The sequence below is a fragment of the Vigna umbellata genome, chromosome 8 (genome assembly GCF_029865625.1).
Source record: "Vigna umbellata cultivar VRB3 chromosome 8, Vumbellata_1.0, whole genome shotgun sequence".
NCBI classification, from domain to species: Eukaryota; Viridiplantae; Streptophyta; class Magnoliopsida; order Fabales; family Fabaceae; genus Vigna; species Vigna umbellata.
The window spans coordinates 26,398,375-26,412,552 of NC_142172.1; the positions used below are offsets into that span (position 1 = coordinate 26,398,375).

General features: G+C 30.4%; 1 protein-coding gene across 2 annotated transcripts; it reads right to left on the reverse strand.

Annotated features, from left to right (window-relative positions):
* Positions 1 to 6,441: 6,441 nt before the first annotated feature.
* On the reverse strand, positions 6,442 to 8,874 carry LOC124828980 (transcription factor bHLH139). Of its 2 annotated transcripts, XM_047302383.2 has the most exons (8): positions 8,672 to 8,874; positions 8,178 to 8,569; positions 7,963 to 8,046; positions 7,703 to 7,843; positions 7,548 to 7,613; positions 7,191 to 7,256; positions 6,969 to 7,028; positions 6,442 to 6,824 (listed from the first exon to the last, which is right to left on the reverse strand). In XM_047302383.2, the coding sequence occupies exons 2-8, from the start codon at positions 8,565 to 8,567 to the stop codon at positions 6,633 to 6,635; spliced, it is 999 nt and encodes a 332-aa protein (XP_047158339.1). In that variant the 5' UTR covers positions 8,568 to 8,569; positions 8,672 to 8,874; the 3' UTR covers positions 6,442 to 6,632. The 2 variants fall into 2 exon arrangements, with proteins under 2 accessions (XP_047158339.1, XP_087953969.1); XM_088097843.1 differs by lacking the exon at positions 8,672 to 8,874 and having other exon boundaries at positions 8,178 to 8,612.
* Positions 8,875 to 14,178: the final 5,304 nt, after the last annotated feature.

Consider the following 14,178-nt stretch of genomic DNA (forward strand, 5'->3'; position numbering starts at 1 on the left):
ACTAAAACCAAAGTTTCGAAAAGAATGAGGACCAAATTGTACCTTATTTTGAAAGAGGGACTAAAACCAGAAACGGCCAATAGTTTAGGAACTAAAAACATACTTAACCCAAAAATGAAAGAAACTGAGATTAGATTAAAATAGGTAAAAATAAAAATAAATATTTAAATAATAATCTAATAATCAAATAATGTGGGTTTGATTAGGAAATGAAACCAAATTTGATTAAGCCTTATCCCACTAATTGTGGTCTGCTAAATGGACAATCTTTGGCATGGTTAAGGGAGTAAATTTTAGAAATCTTATTTTCATCCTGAGATTTCCCTCTACAACTTCCTCTGAAGTATTTTGGTCCCCCTTTCTCGAAAGTCGTACATTCTATTGTTTGGTTGATCTTCTCGTGGTTTTCTTTGTACGTGTCCAAATCACTGCAATTGCTTTTCTCTCATATTTTCCTCAGTCGGTCTTACGCCTCATTTTATGTAATAATCACCTTAATTAATTATATTTAAATACATAAGAAAAAAATTTACATTGCCTTATCAAATATGATGGGATAATTTGATACATGTGAAATTATTTTCATTATATTTCTGAATTCTATGCTTTAATATGATTTACGGTTCATGGTTCCAAAATTGGCCCTAGTGATTCTCAATTTGAATTATGATTTAATAATCTTGCTGCAGAGATTAAAGTATTGACCGAGCTTGTTATTTATTACGTAAAAATCATTGAACACAAAGAGCTATAAAGATCACACATCTCTTTCCTCACAAAACCATGCATGTGTTTCATAATTGTTGCTTTGTTTAAGTAAGTTCCCAGTCTTGATGCAGTCGTTAGATACCTTCTTGCTCTGTTGTAGCTTGTGTACACCACTCTGCAATTATGGCCATGATAGAGGAAAGTCTCAAAATGGGCTTCAAGAAATAAAGTTGTTGCCTTGTGGGATCTGATACCAATTGTACACGGAGATATCTATACAGGTTGAACACACCTTGATCTCCATACTTATAACACGTGACACTACTATTATAACGTGACACAATACTAATTGACACAAGCATTTTTTAAAATTTTAAACAAATTAAAATACCATAAATTGACACGTTGACACGTGACATATACTATTCATTATCCATTAATTATTTAAATGATATTAGTAAAAATGACGGAATTGAAAATAAAAATTAAGACCATAAATAAAAAAATATAATAAAACTAAATTGACAAAACCAAATGAAAATAGGAACAAAATTAGTATTTTAATCTTATTTTTTTAACGACAATAATAATTACTAAAATTTATTTTATTGTTTGATGTATGAATTTTGTTTGAAATTACTTACAAAAAGTTTAGTAAAACACAGCAAATTTGATTTAAATTTGCAGCTATAATGTTAGCACAAGCAAATTAAATAATATTTTAAAAGTAATCATTCAACAAAAAAATTATATCAAAATTGAGATTTTTTTATTATATTCTATACATCTAGCACAAACTCATGTCTATTATGTATAATTTACTTTTTAACATCTATATTTAACAATAACAATTTACCTTTTAACATGAATGACTCCCCGCCTACCTCCTATACAATATTACTTTTCGCGTTTTTTTGTTGTTAGTGTTTTTGCTCTTTGTTTTAAATTTACATCTTTTCTTATGTGACTAACATTGAGTGTAGTACTTGTTTATGTGTTTTGTCGTATGCTACCCACCTTGCTTCATTCAACCTTTCTTTATTATTCATTTTTCGAAATATCATTTTCTTTTGAAATCTTTCTGTTTTGTTTCTTCACTTTTGACATGTTTTTGTTATTTTTGCAAACTGTGATAATAATCTATAATAAGCTTGAGTGACAGAGTCTAAATTAAAAAAGACTATCTCATTGTCAGAATGTTTTGATGAGCTTTCAATATTATTCATTTCTTCTTCAGTGTTCTTTGAATGATCTGATGAGATTTCAGTACTATTCATTTCTTCTTCGGTGTTGTTTTTGACAAGTGTCCATCATTATTTGCTGAGACAAATATTAGCTCCTTTTTTCTTCAAACTTAGAGATGTATTGATCTTCCCAGGTGTTGACAAAGGTGTCCTATATGTTTTTAGCCTTCTTTTGGTCATTGAATCTTTGTGTACTCTTCTGCGGGCATAACACACATTACTGAAATAGAGCTTTGGAATTTAGAAAATACATTTGATTTTGCTCGGTTGTCCATTGAATTCTCACAATAGGTTCTCCTTCTTTATCAAGAGGTATATAGTTACCACTCTCGACTACGTCCCACATGTCAATGTGACAGGGTTCAAAGAATGCAATCATTATTTGTTTCCAACAGTCAAACTTTTCCCCGAGGCACGGTTAATAGCCTAGTCGTCATGTTCCATGCCTCGGGATCGTTTCCTCAAGCCTTCTAATACTAACTGAAATTATAGGAAAACACTACAATAGGGGGTTGAATAGTGTTATGGAAAAACATTTTCGGAGATGGACGTTTAACACCCTTGGTGATGGTTAGACGATCCAAATAGGTTGTTAGATGCTTGATTTATAAGGCACAATTTAAACCACAACGTTTAGAGATATAGTGTTTTTCAAGCATTTAGCAAAACTACTACAACATTTAAGAAAGACAATTCTTAAGGAAAATAACATCTGATGACAAGAGCATTTATCAATGGTTAACTTTGTAAGCAACTGTAGTGTTTGTAGATAAAGTGTTTTGTAAAGCAAAAACGATAAGCACACAATTATTTTATACCGATTCAGTCAACTGAGTTATGTCAAGTTCTCTTCTAAGATCTCTTAAAGGGTTCCATTATAATCTCAACAAGATTAAAAGAAAGTATTAGCACCACTGATTACACTAGTCAATCTTGGAAACATTTGTTATGTTGACTAGAAGTGAGTATTAGACACCTTTTCTGGCAACCCTAGTCAATCCTGGTAACACCTTTTATGCTGACTAGTTTAAGTATTTTAAACAACTCTTGGTTACCCTAGTCAATCCTGGTAACACCTGTTATGTTGACTAGCTCAAGTATTCTAAATCACTCTTGGTTCCCCTAGTCAATCTTGACAACACCTGTTATGCTGACTAGTCTGAGTTTACCCACTCCTATTTTCCCTTAGACAATTGTCTAATAGGCTTATAACTCAACTTAGCTAACCACCAAGTGTTTGAATTCTCTAAAAAATGCACAAGTCTTAGATGATATCTCTCACAGAGAGGATGTGTTTATAGTAAAACTCAATCTAATAGACCTTGTAGGATTTTTTTCTCTTCTTACAAATTTAAGCTTCTGACTATAAAGCTTGGGAGTGTATTCTTAGAGTTTTTTTTGGTGCACGAGTGTGACTTCGCTTTTTGGATGATATTTTTGTTATTCGTGTGCTTATCCTTCTTGATCTTCTTTCCAAGGGATCTTCTATTTATAGGCTTCATGGGAAAAGATTTGTTAGATAATGCTTATCTGCAATCTTTAGATCTTCATAGCCTTTTTATAGGTAGCAGCCATAAGTTGAAGTCAACGTGTGAAAGCAGACATGCTTTTTGCAGTACTTTAACAAAAATAGGTTGTACGAAATCTTCAACATGACTTTTGATGGAGAGAACATTCCACGAATGTCTTCTTTGTTTCTAACGTCCACTTCTGACTTGTTCATGATGGAGCAGGTGGATACATGCAATAAGCATGTGCATAAAGTAGAGTAGAAATGTATGCTAATAGATATGTCCTTTTTCTTTTTACTTTTGTTGTTTGAAATATTGTGCATTTAATGCTTTGTATTGCGTGTTCAAAACAACTTGGTGCTTGTCAAGTTTTCTATACATGTAGATTGTTTAAGCACTTTTGAAAAAATACCAAGTATTGATTCATAAAGATTTCATTGTTGAATAAAAACATTGTTTAGCATAAGGTATCGTTTAACCTTTTAAAGGATTTTACTAACAACTCATTGTTTAGGGATCTTTGTTTAGTACATGAACGTGTTTAAGAAAGTGTTTTTCAACACATTATTTTCGAAACATTGTTTATAACTATCAAAAACATCATGTAGTTCATTATTACATTGTTTAGTAAGGTATAATAATAGTGCATTTAGCAAAAATATCATGTAGCATAGTTATGCAATTACTAAAATATTGTTTAATATAGTGACCCTTTCACAATAAATCATCATTTAGTAATAACACGTCTACTGTTAATCGGGATCATTTTGTCCTAACACATTTACTAGAACTTGTTTATTCAGATGCCATAAGGCTTGTTTCATAAGATGTCTTTCATTCAACAATATTATTTTTCCCAAGTATAATACTTTGTCAAATACTGATGGCAACTCCTTTAGGGACTTCTCATCCAAAGAAGTATCAACTTAGACTAAGACTAAGAAAGGGGAGTGAATAGAGACTTTCAACAAAATCTCTTTCCTTATCTAAGTCTTAGATTAATTTACTTTGCTAAATAACATTTGTATTATTTTGTATGCCTTAAATAAAGGTTGAAGACCATGGAGAATCAACCAAAGAAGCTTGGTGAGCCAAAGGAAGCAAAGGAGCCAAAGGAAGCAAAGGAGTCAAAGAAGAGAAGATTTAAGGTGCTTTCTGGATTGGAGCAGTTGCCTTCCGGAATAGGAATCAAAGGCAAATTGCCTTTCGGATCCTGTCATGCGCTCAGCCACCTGCTGCTCATGCTCAACCAATTTGCACCAGATTTCAACTTTTAAAATACGCACATTTTTAATGTTTTTGGCATGGAACTTGCAGCCCAAGCTTAGTAGCATCTTAGATACTCTTCTTTAGTGATCTTAGAAGCTTGCAAAGTCAGATTTAGAGCTCTCTCTTCACCTATAAAAGAGAGGTGCATCTCCATGTAAAATCCAACTTTGAAGAGATAATGAAATGCTGCTGAGATTGCTCCAGTCATACCCTCAGAGTTCAAACCTTCTAGTGCCAATTTCACACTCCTTTCTCTAGCTTCCTTCCCCTTTGAAAGGCCTTCTGAGCTTGAGAAACCTCACACGCTTACCAAACCTCCATTGAACCATTTCACAAACACTTGGCGTGCACTAGAAACATCCATTATGAGTTCGGAAAAGCTCTATCTTAAAGAGTGGAGCTACTTCCATCAAATACTCGTGTCGTTTATCGTTATTTGTTAAACTTCAAAACATGAAGGTGTTAGGAGTTCTTGTCTTATGGACGATCTTATGTTAACATACTCTCGTGCACTCAGAGAATCATCTCCTCTCCACCAAACACTAAAGTCAACTCACTTAAACACTCAAACCCTAATCCCTTGGTGAATGAGTCTAGGTTTTCTCACTAAGAACAAATTAACAAGTTAACCCATATTAAAATCTAGGGTTTAAGACCAATAATAGCTCAAGTTTCATTCATAGATACAAGTTCCATTAGATTTCTTGTTTCAAGTCTAGATTTCATTAAATTCTTCCCAAAACCTAATGAATCACAAATCAAGCTATCCACATCCGATTTCAAGCAAACATTAAGTAAAGAAAAAAAAATTCGCATTTAATAGAAGAGGAATATATAATCAAAATATTTAGTTAAATATATAGAACCGCTCTTGACAAAGATTAAAGTCAATTATAATATTATAATTGTTGTTGTCCCATGTGTTAAAAATTTAAATTAAACTATTGAAAATTGATAAAAAAAAAATTAATTTCTATATTATTTTTTAACTTTAATATTTTTTATTTCAAAGACAGAATGTTTTATTCTTATTTATTAGTATTATTGCTCGTATTATTACTACTGGTACTTCTTTACTATTATTAGTATTATTACTAATATTATTAGTATTATCTACTATACTATTATTATTTTTATTATAATGACAATGTTACTATTATTTTTTTTATTATTATTAATTGAATTAAGATGAAATGAAGGTAAAATGACCGAAGTTTTCAATAAATGTGTTGGTCAAGAAGTAAAAAAAATGTATCGGTCATATACAGAGAAAATTCTTTATATATTTGTATCCTTGTTCTAAGAGTTGTTATACAAGTACTGCAGTAGACAACAATGTTGAGTATTTTAGACGCCTATATGATGAATCTCTTTGACGAGGAGAGTCAGAATTTAAAAGCTTTATAATATCAAATCTTAAATGCATTTAAGAGTTGTGATTATATACCTTATTATTGTAAATACAAATATCCACGGGAAGAAATTATTTGCTGCAAATTACCATGACTATTGAGTACTGTTATAAACTCTTAAGAAATATTTAAACAGGGTACTGACACGTGCTATAATCTTTAAAGTTCCACTGAATGCATCAGTTAATGGACAACAATGCTCACAGTAATTGCCATTTAGGAACCAATTTGAGGAGTGTTGTAAAATTGAACTTAATAGATATCTATGTGGAAATGAAAACACTTACCCCCAATCATTAAACATAGTAGAACTTTTCAAACAATAATCATAATATGCTAAATTGAGTTGGCAGAAATTTTCAAAGTTTGGAAGAAGCATAGATGTAACTGTAGTCTGTAACACAAACAAAGATAATAATCATACTACTGCCACTGTCTAGTAGAAATTATCCATAGTGAATACTAAAATAAATACAAGAAAGCTTGTATCAGACTAGAGCACTCTCGCCAAACGTTTGCATAGCCTCACTCAAATCATCAACCAAAGCCATAGGCAGCAGGAAAAGACCCTTGCTCTCTAGTAGCTGACCGGCTGCTGCAGAATGTTCTTCAAGTAGTTTCCCCATTATCTCCTCAAGGGGTTCATTCAGCATCTGTTGGTTGATATAATGACCGTAACCCTGCAATATTCAACACATTAGCCTGTGCACTCTCAATCATTTGACATTGATATGAGCAACTATTTTATTCCATCACTATTTGGGCAAACACATGAATTCACAATGATTCTGTGTATTTACTGATATGAACTATAAAATGTATACCTCATGAAAAACTAGTGGTATACCAGTTGATTCTTCTTGCAATCTACTTCCACTTTGTTCCTGCAAGGAACAATCTCCTTAGTTATAGCAGATCATCTATCTAATCCCAAGTTATTGGAGAACGTCTATTATGCATGTCCCTTAGGACATTAAGTGTAATACGACAATAATAATCAGAATATAGGATTCAAAATGATTACAATATTAGGAGTTAAAAGGTACCTTTATTTGAAGCTGTAAATATTTGACATAGTCAATAATATCGTCTAGTATGTACGCTTGACTTCCCTACACATTAAAATTCAGTTCACTAAGTAAATGTAAGATTCAGTCTATATGAATGCATCTATGTAAGTATAACTCCAAACTGTACAGAAAGTAAACTTTTTTGACAATGTTTCATGAATGACACTGTCTCGACATATTCATAGTTTAAACACTGAGAAGTTGATTACTATTCCTGGTGATTGAATTTGAGTAGGTGATGATCACAGTATCACGGTATTAATGATAAACTGACAACATGGTAAATAAACCTACTTTTGATTGACCGATTTTTATTCATAAACAACAGATTACCTCTGCTGGATTTGGAAGCAATTCATGTAAGGCTTTGAGGTTATCAGCGATACGTTGCCTGCGTTGCTAAATTGAAAAGCAAATGTGAGGAACCCCAATTGTATTAAAGAGATTGAATGAGATAAATGGCCATTAGTGTGGCATGTTTTACTTACACGGTCAGTGACACGTGCTTTCTCTTTTGAGGAGCTGGATCCTGATTTGGGAAGTGAAGCAGGTGCACCAACCATTACCATTGGATCATGTAAAGCATTATGCTTATCTCCAAGAGAATCTGCTGTCCATAAAGGATGACTCTGTCACATAATTAGAGTAATAAATCATTTCACTAATCTCAGAATCTTCAAAATATTTAACAAATGCGTAGGCACAATTCATGTGGTACATGCATTATGCTTGAAAGACATAAACAGACCTCAGCATAAAGAAAATTTTGACTACTTTCAGTTTCAACTTTAATCACTTCCTCTCCTTCATCAGCCCTCCAAAACCCCACCTGCTGAAAACCCACATAAAAGAATCAAGGGAGACATAATAAAATCCACTATGCTATGATATTCGTTTTCACTAATTTACTTAAATTGATATTTACATATATTTGTTTTTTTTTTTTCTGTTTAAAGGGCTTACCTTCTTAATGTCAAGGTCATTACTTGAAGAACCAATAGGCTTAAAGGCACAGACTTTCCCTGGATCATTGTAAAAGAAGTTTCTGTCTGATCCATTAACCACGTTGCCATCAGTGATGCTGCCAACAGGTAGATAACTACCCCCCATCATGTAATCAGTGGAAGTGTTTGGCAGATAAGTTGAGGATTCTGAAAGATACTTAACATAGTTATGGGATGGTTTTGGAAAGCAAGTCCAGTGGCTCTCATTTCTTCCAGATGATGCTGCAATGAAAAATTTTGGGTTGGGAATGAGATGACCCTCAGCTGAGTGAGAGACATCATTGGCTGTGCCCCCAGTGGCACAGGATGTTAGTTGCACAGGGTTCTCTTCATTACTTTGCTCTTCCATTACTAAAAAGTTAGACAAAAGAAGGGAAAAATAGAATCTTATCATTTGCAAGTAAACATGTTACGTAACTGAAAAAATGATAAAGGAAAGAACTTTCACACTACCAACTGAAGAGGAGCACAGTGAATGAAAAGGGTAGCAAAGAACGTGTCGATATTGTAATGTTTTCGCAGCTTAAGCTATAATGGTTTCGAATATGATAGCTAAAAATGAAGATATTTTAGCAACCACGGTAGGGTTTTTAGTAAGAAAGGGAGCGTGCTCTGTTTCTGCTCTGCTTGTTGATGCTCTGTTATTGCCGGCTAGGTACGTACGCACGCAATGTGCATTGTGCACTGCTGCCAATAGTACTCTGATTCTTCTGGTGACGGTTTGTTACAATGAAATACCAAAAGTAACCCCTAAATATTTATTGAATTGAAAATACGGATTTCTACTATTTTTATGTACCCTTAGAAAAAATACACGTACTGAAGGTTCTCCTTTATTTTATTTTATTTCTTGAAAATAGTTGTCATGTAGATAATAATGCTTCATTATAAAAATATTATAAGAAATAAGGATAAAATATTTTATTTAAGTTTTAGATTTCTTATGAACTTTAATATTTTTAATTGAGTCTTTATTGAATTGTTTTGTTATATTGATTACTCAATTTGTGTGTACTTAATTTGAGTTTCTCCCATTTAATTTGTATGTTAAATTTGTTATTTGTTTCATTTTTTTACTTGTTTTGTCTTTATTTGTATAAAATATGAGACTTTCTTTAGTAAATATAAAATGATCATATAGTTAATATAAAATAATAAATATTTTTTATTGTTTTCACTTAATTTGTAAAGCTTGTTATACTCTTCAATAATTTTATTGTCACTTAAATTTTATAAGTTATTATCATTAAATGATGTTAATATGATATATATTTAACTTTGAGTTTTAAATAAAATCCTAAGTTATTAAAAATAAAAAATAAAAGATAATAAGTTTCAAAATTTTGAAAATATAAATAAAAAATATTAAAGTATACATGTCTTTATAAAACTCTTGAATGGAAGAAAAGTTGTAAAAGTGACGTGATACATAATAAAATCCATACAAAGATGAGAATGCGTATGAACTTGAGTTTAAGATATTCTTACAAAGACCACGTTAGAAAATTTATATAATAAAATGTTTTAGTAATGTATAAAATGGATTAAGGGTTATTTTTCATCTTTCACTGAGTTATTATATATTTTTTTTTAGAAAATAAAAGATTATCTATAATTATATATATATATATATATATATATATATATATATATATATATATATATATATATATATATATATATATATATATATATGAATGATAGTTTATTGTCATGCTTAAGAATTGAGATTTGCTACAAATAGATTATTTCCATGTTAGGTTGATAATAATGTAGCTTGAAAGCACTCAAGTAATCTAAAATAAATTTAAGAATGAAATTTGTAAGAAATTTAAAAAAAATAGTGAGAAGATAGATTGGAAAGTTGTTAAAATTTAAAGTTGGATAATAATTTTAAGAAACATAGATATCTTGATATGTAAGACTCCAATTGAGGTGATTGTAAAACGAGGTAAACATTTACATTATGAATTTTAATTTAAGCTTAAAAGTCACTTAATTTGGGCATGTAAAACAAAAGGTATGACCATGAGATAAATATTGATAGAAGTGAGTTTTTGAATTAGGGTGAAGGAAGAAGAAGACATGAATATGAAAGGTGGAAGGAAAGAATCATCATTTCCAAGGAGGACAACATACAAAAAATGGAAAAATCATTTGATATAACAAATGGATTCTTGAATCATTGAAGAGAACTTCGGAGAATCACTTTTATTCTAATATTTTTTTACTAAAACTCAACTTATTTCATTGATGAAAATCGTTTAGTTTATATAAAATGTTTAATTATCAAAATTATAAAAGATCATTAATTGCATACATTCCACTTAAGTTCATAATGATCTCATTAAGCAATTAATAATCCCACTACTTAATGGTTGATTGTAATTGAAATTGTGACAACCAAAAGTCACCCAAAAGCAATAAAACTCGATCCACTAGTTAGCTAGCCATTAATTCACGTGCATCAAATGCAAGGCATGCTTCTAAATATGTATTGAGGCTCAGGCATACAAAAGATGGAAACTCGACATCATAGAAGACCGACAATATATCATCCTGGCAAACATCATACTAGCCCGACAACATAAAAACTCGGCCTCCTAACAATCTGAATAACAGCCCAAAAAACATCATAATAGTCCAACAACATATCATCCTAACAACAACGTAGAAGCTCGACAAGATGGAGCACGATATAATAGCCCGATTGGATTCACATAAAAATATGTACCATAAAATAGTTTATAAGGCTTTTTTTCCTTAGAGGCCAAAAGAAAAAAAGTTTACCTACTTAAGCTTTGAGCAAGTCTTGCTTGAGGGTTATACATTTACATTCACGATTTATCAATATTATTAATCATACAATGAATAGATTTGATGATTCACCAATTAATTTCAGTTAAGACTAAAATTGTGTGCCAATATTAGGACCATAAAAGGATTATCACTTTAACATAATCATATTAATATATGAAATAAAAGAAAATCACAAATTTAAGAAAAGAGGGAAGTCACATATGACAAACCCTTGTATGAAGAGAATAATTGAAACCTTGAGGGAACAAAATAATTGTTACAAATAACAAAAAAAATGAAGAATGATCACAAACTCACATTGAATGTTCTAATTTAACAGGGTGTGAAAACAAGAAAAAATAAATAAAAAAGAGGGTTTATTTGTATCTTTAAAAAAAATTGACACTTTTCATAAATATGGAGTAATTGATGATATTCGATGATTTTTTTTATATATCATAATTCACTTAATGATAATTATGTCTAATGAAGTACATCAAATGAAAAGCTAAACTTTAATTGATTTACTTGCTTTATAGGAAATTTACACTAGACTTATTTTTCAATTTTTCAATATCTCTCACTCTATGTTAGTGCATATAATAAAATGAAAGTAAAAGATTGAGAAGAGATTATACACATTATTTTTGTATTAATTGATTTGATCAAATAGACTATATCTAGTTCTCAATCAACTGATTGAGATCCACTTAGTTGATTAATGTGCAAAGTGTAATTGAGTCATGTTTGGGCTTGTAGCCATTCATGGCTAACCTCTTGAGTACTTTTTCTACAAATCACTCATAGTTTAACTAAGTTTTTTTTTTTCAAATCAGTGGTGACTCAACTAAATGTTCTTTCTTGAATCGCTTCTATTCAACATGAGTATTCTTTTAACTCCAACTACTTTTGATTGACTTCATTCAAGTATTATTTCAACAAGTCACTTTTGACTTAAACAAGTATTCTTTCACAAGATAATTATGGTTTAAACAAATATATTTTTCACAAACCACTTTTAGCTTAAACAAATACTTTGAAAAATATCCAGTTCTAACTAATGACCAAGTATTCTTTGCTAAACAACCACTTTTGGCTAAAATGAAGTTATTGCGAGATTTATGATCACTAATCACACTTTTTGTTTGATAATCGTATGTTGATATATCGATAACACATATTTTGTATATATTATTATAATTTCATTATATAGTGATCACACTTTTCAGTTGTCTTATTTTATTTCTTAGTTCATTTTCTTTCATTAGTAATAATCGTTTTAATTTTGTATTTTTCGCTCATATGATCTTTATTTACCATTTCAGTTATAAATTTTTCTATAGAATTTTTTTTATTCTTGTTGCCTTGGATTCAACACTTCCATGGGTGTAAAATGAACGTAATATGATTTGGACAAGTTGTGTCACCACACATGAGGTATGTCCCCTGTGACTCCGACATCAATACATGTATCCGAATGGTCAAGGTCTAAAGTTGATATGATTATTCCTGTATAATGATTTATATTATGAATGTGGTTTTATTGTTTTCAAATGTACGAAGGTATTTTTGGTACTTTAACTTACCCTTTTTGTCTTTGTTTATTTTTGTATATTTGTTTTCTCTTTTCCAATGATCATCTTAATGATGTGAGCTTAGGAAAACCTCTAATGAGCAGATGCTAACTGGTGGTAGAGCAAAAACTTAGAATAAAACGTTTCGTCATTTCTTTGTTTTGTAAAGTCTATATTACATTTTTTATTCGGTCTAATAAATCTTCTTGTAGAATGATATATATATATATATATATATATATATATATATATATATATATATATATATATTATATGTTATTTTTGATTTGTAATAGCATTTATATATTTTTCTCGAATTAAGTGTTTTGTAGTATTAAAAATGTGATATTTACTACAGTGTTGAATACTATAAAAAATAGAAATTGTGATGTTACAAACTTACTTACAATCAAGTTTAAAAGTTTTTACATGCCAGAATATTTTTTAAACATCCGTGAATCATTAAACTTTTTAAAATAAACTTGTGTATTCAATTTCAATCATTTTTCAGATAAAAAGAACATAAATTACTCTAAGAACCCATAACAAAGACAACAAAGCACAATGAAAATAAGAGAAATGTTTCTTTCTTTCTGTATTCTCTTTCGAGATCAACAATAATTTTTCGAAGGTGTTAAAAAACTTCTGAATTACATATTTCAGAAGCAATTTGAAAAATATTATTAGATAGAATAATTGATAATTTCAAAACAATCCTATTATTAAACTTTTTTTTATTATTTATTAACTATTTTAACTTCTTTTTGAAACAATTTAAAATATATCATGAAAATAGGAGAATTTAAAACCTTCTTAAATGTTTTTTTAAGAAACTTGTGGAATGCACACCTTTGAAATTTGAACTCCGGAATAAATTTTTTTATATATTTCTTAGAGTCTTCAAATACATTAATTTTAATATTTTAAAATATATTAAGAATTGTTTTGATATATGGTACATTTGGATACTTGAGCAACATTTCATGTGTTGCTCCCTCCACCATCCCTGTATCTCTCTACTATTTTCTTTTATTTCAAAAATATTTTACACCTCTCCACTATTTTTTTTTATTCCAAAAATATCCTACACCTCCCCACTATCTTTAACAATCTTTCTCTCTGCATTAAATTTAGGGTGTTGCTCCCTCCACCCCCACACCTTTCTTCCTCCACCTCCCCTTTACTATTTTGCCCTTAAATAAAATTTTATTTTTAGGGTTAATTTTTTTAATTTTACCCATTCACAACCTATTCCACTAATAACCTATTTTAGTTCCTCCTACATGAGTAAAATATTTTTCTTTTATTTTAACATTATTTTTCTTCATCTCTTTCTTTTGTCGCGGTGAGATACTACAAGTTGTAAAGGTTGGTGGTAGTGGAAAGAATTATCAAGTAGTCTCCCTCTCGTGGTGCAGTGTCGCTCTCGTGATGCAGTGTCGCTCTCGTGGTGCAGTGTGTGGAGTGGTGCAGTGCGTGTGTTGCTTCCTTAAGGTGTGTTTTCGAATAAACCTTGAAATAAAACCCTAAAATAAAAAACGTAACTTTTAAACGGTGACATCCTTCAACGGATGTCAACATCCGTTT

What these genes read in the sequence shown, in the direction of transcription:
- LOC124828980 (XM_088097843.1), bottom strand. Translation starts at nt 8,612, where the DNA reads ATGATAAGATTCTATTTTTCCCTTCTTTTGTCTAACTTTTTAGTAATG. An exon ending in ATGACCTTGACATTAAGAAG is followed by an intron (nt 8,047 to 8,177) that starts GTAAGCCCTTTA and finishes GTGGGTTTTCAG; the next exon opens with CAGGTGGGGTTTTGGAGGGC. An exon ending in AAAATTTTCTTTATGCTGAG is followed by an intron (nt 7,844 to 7,962) that starts GTCTGTTTATGT and finishes ATTATGTGACAG; the next exon opens with AGTCATCCTTTATGGACAGC.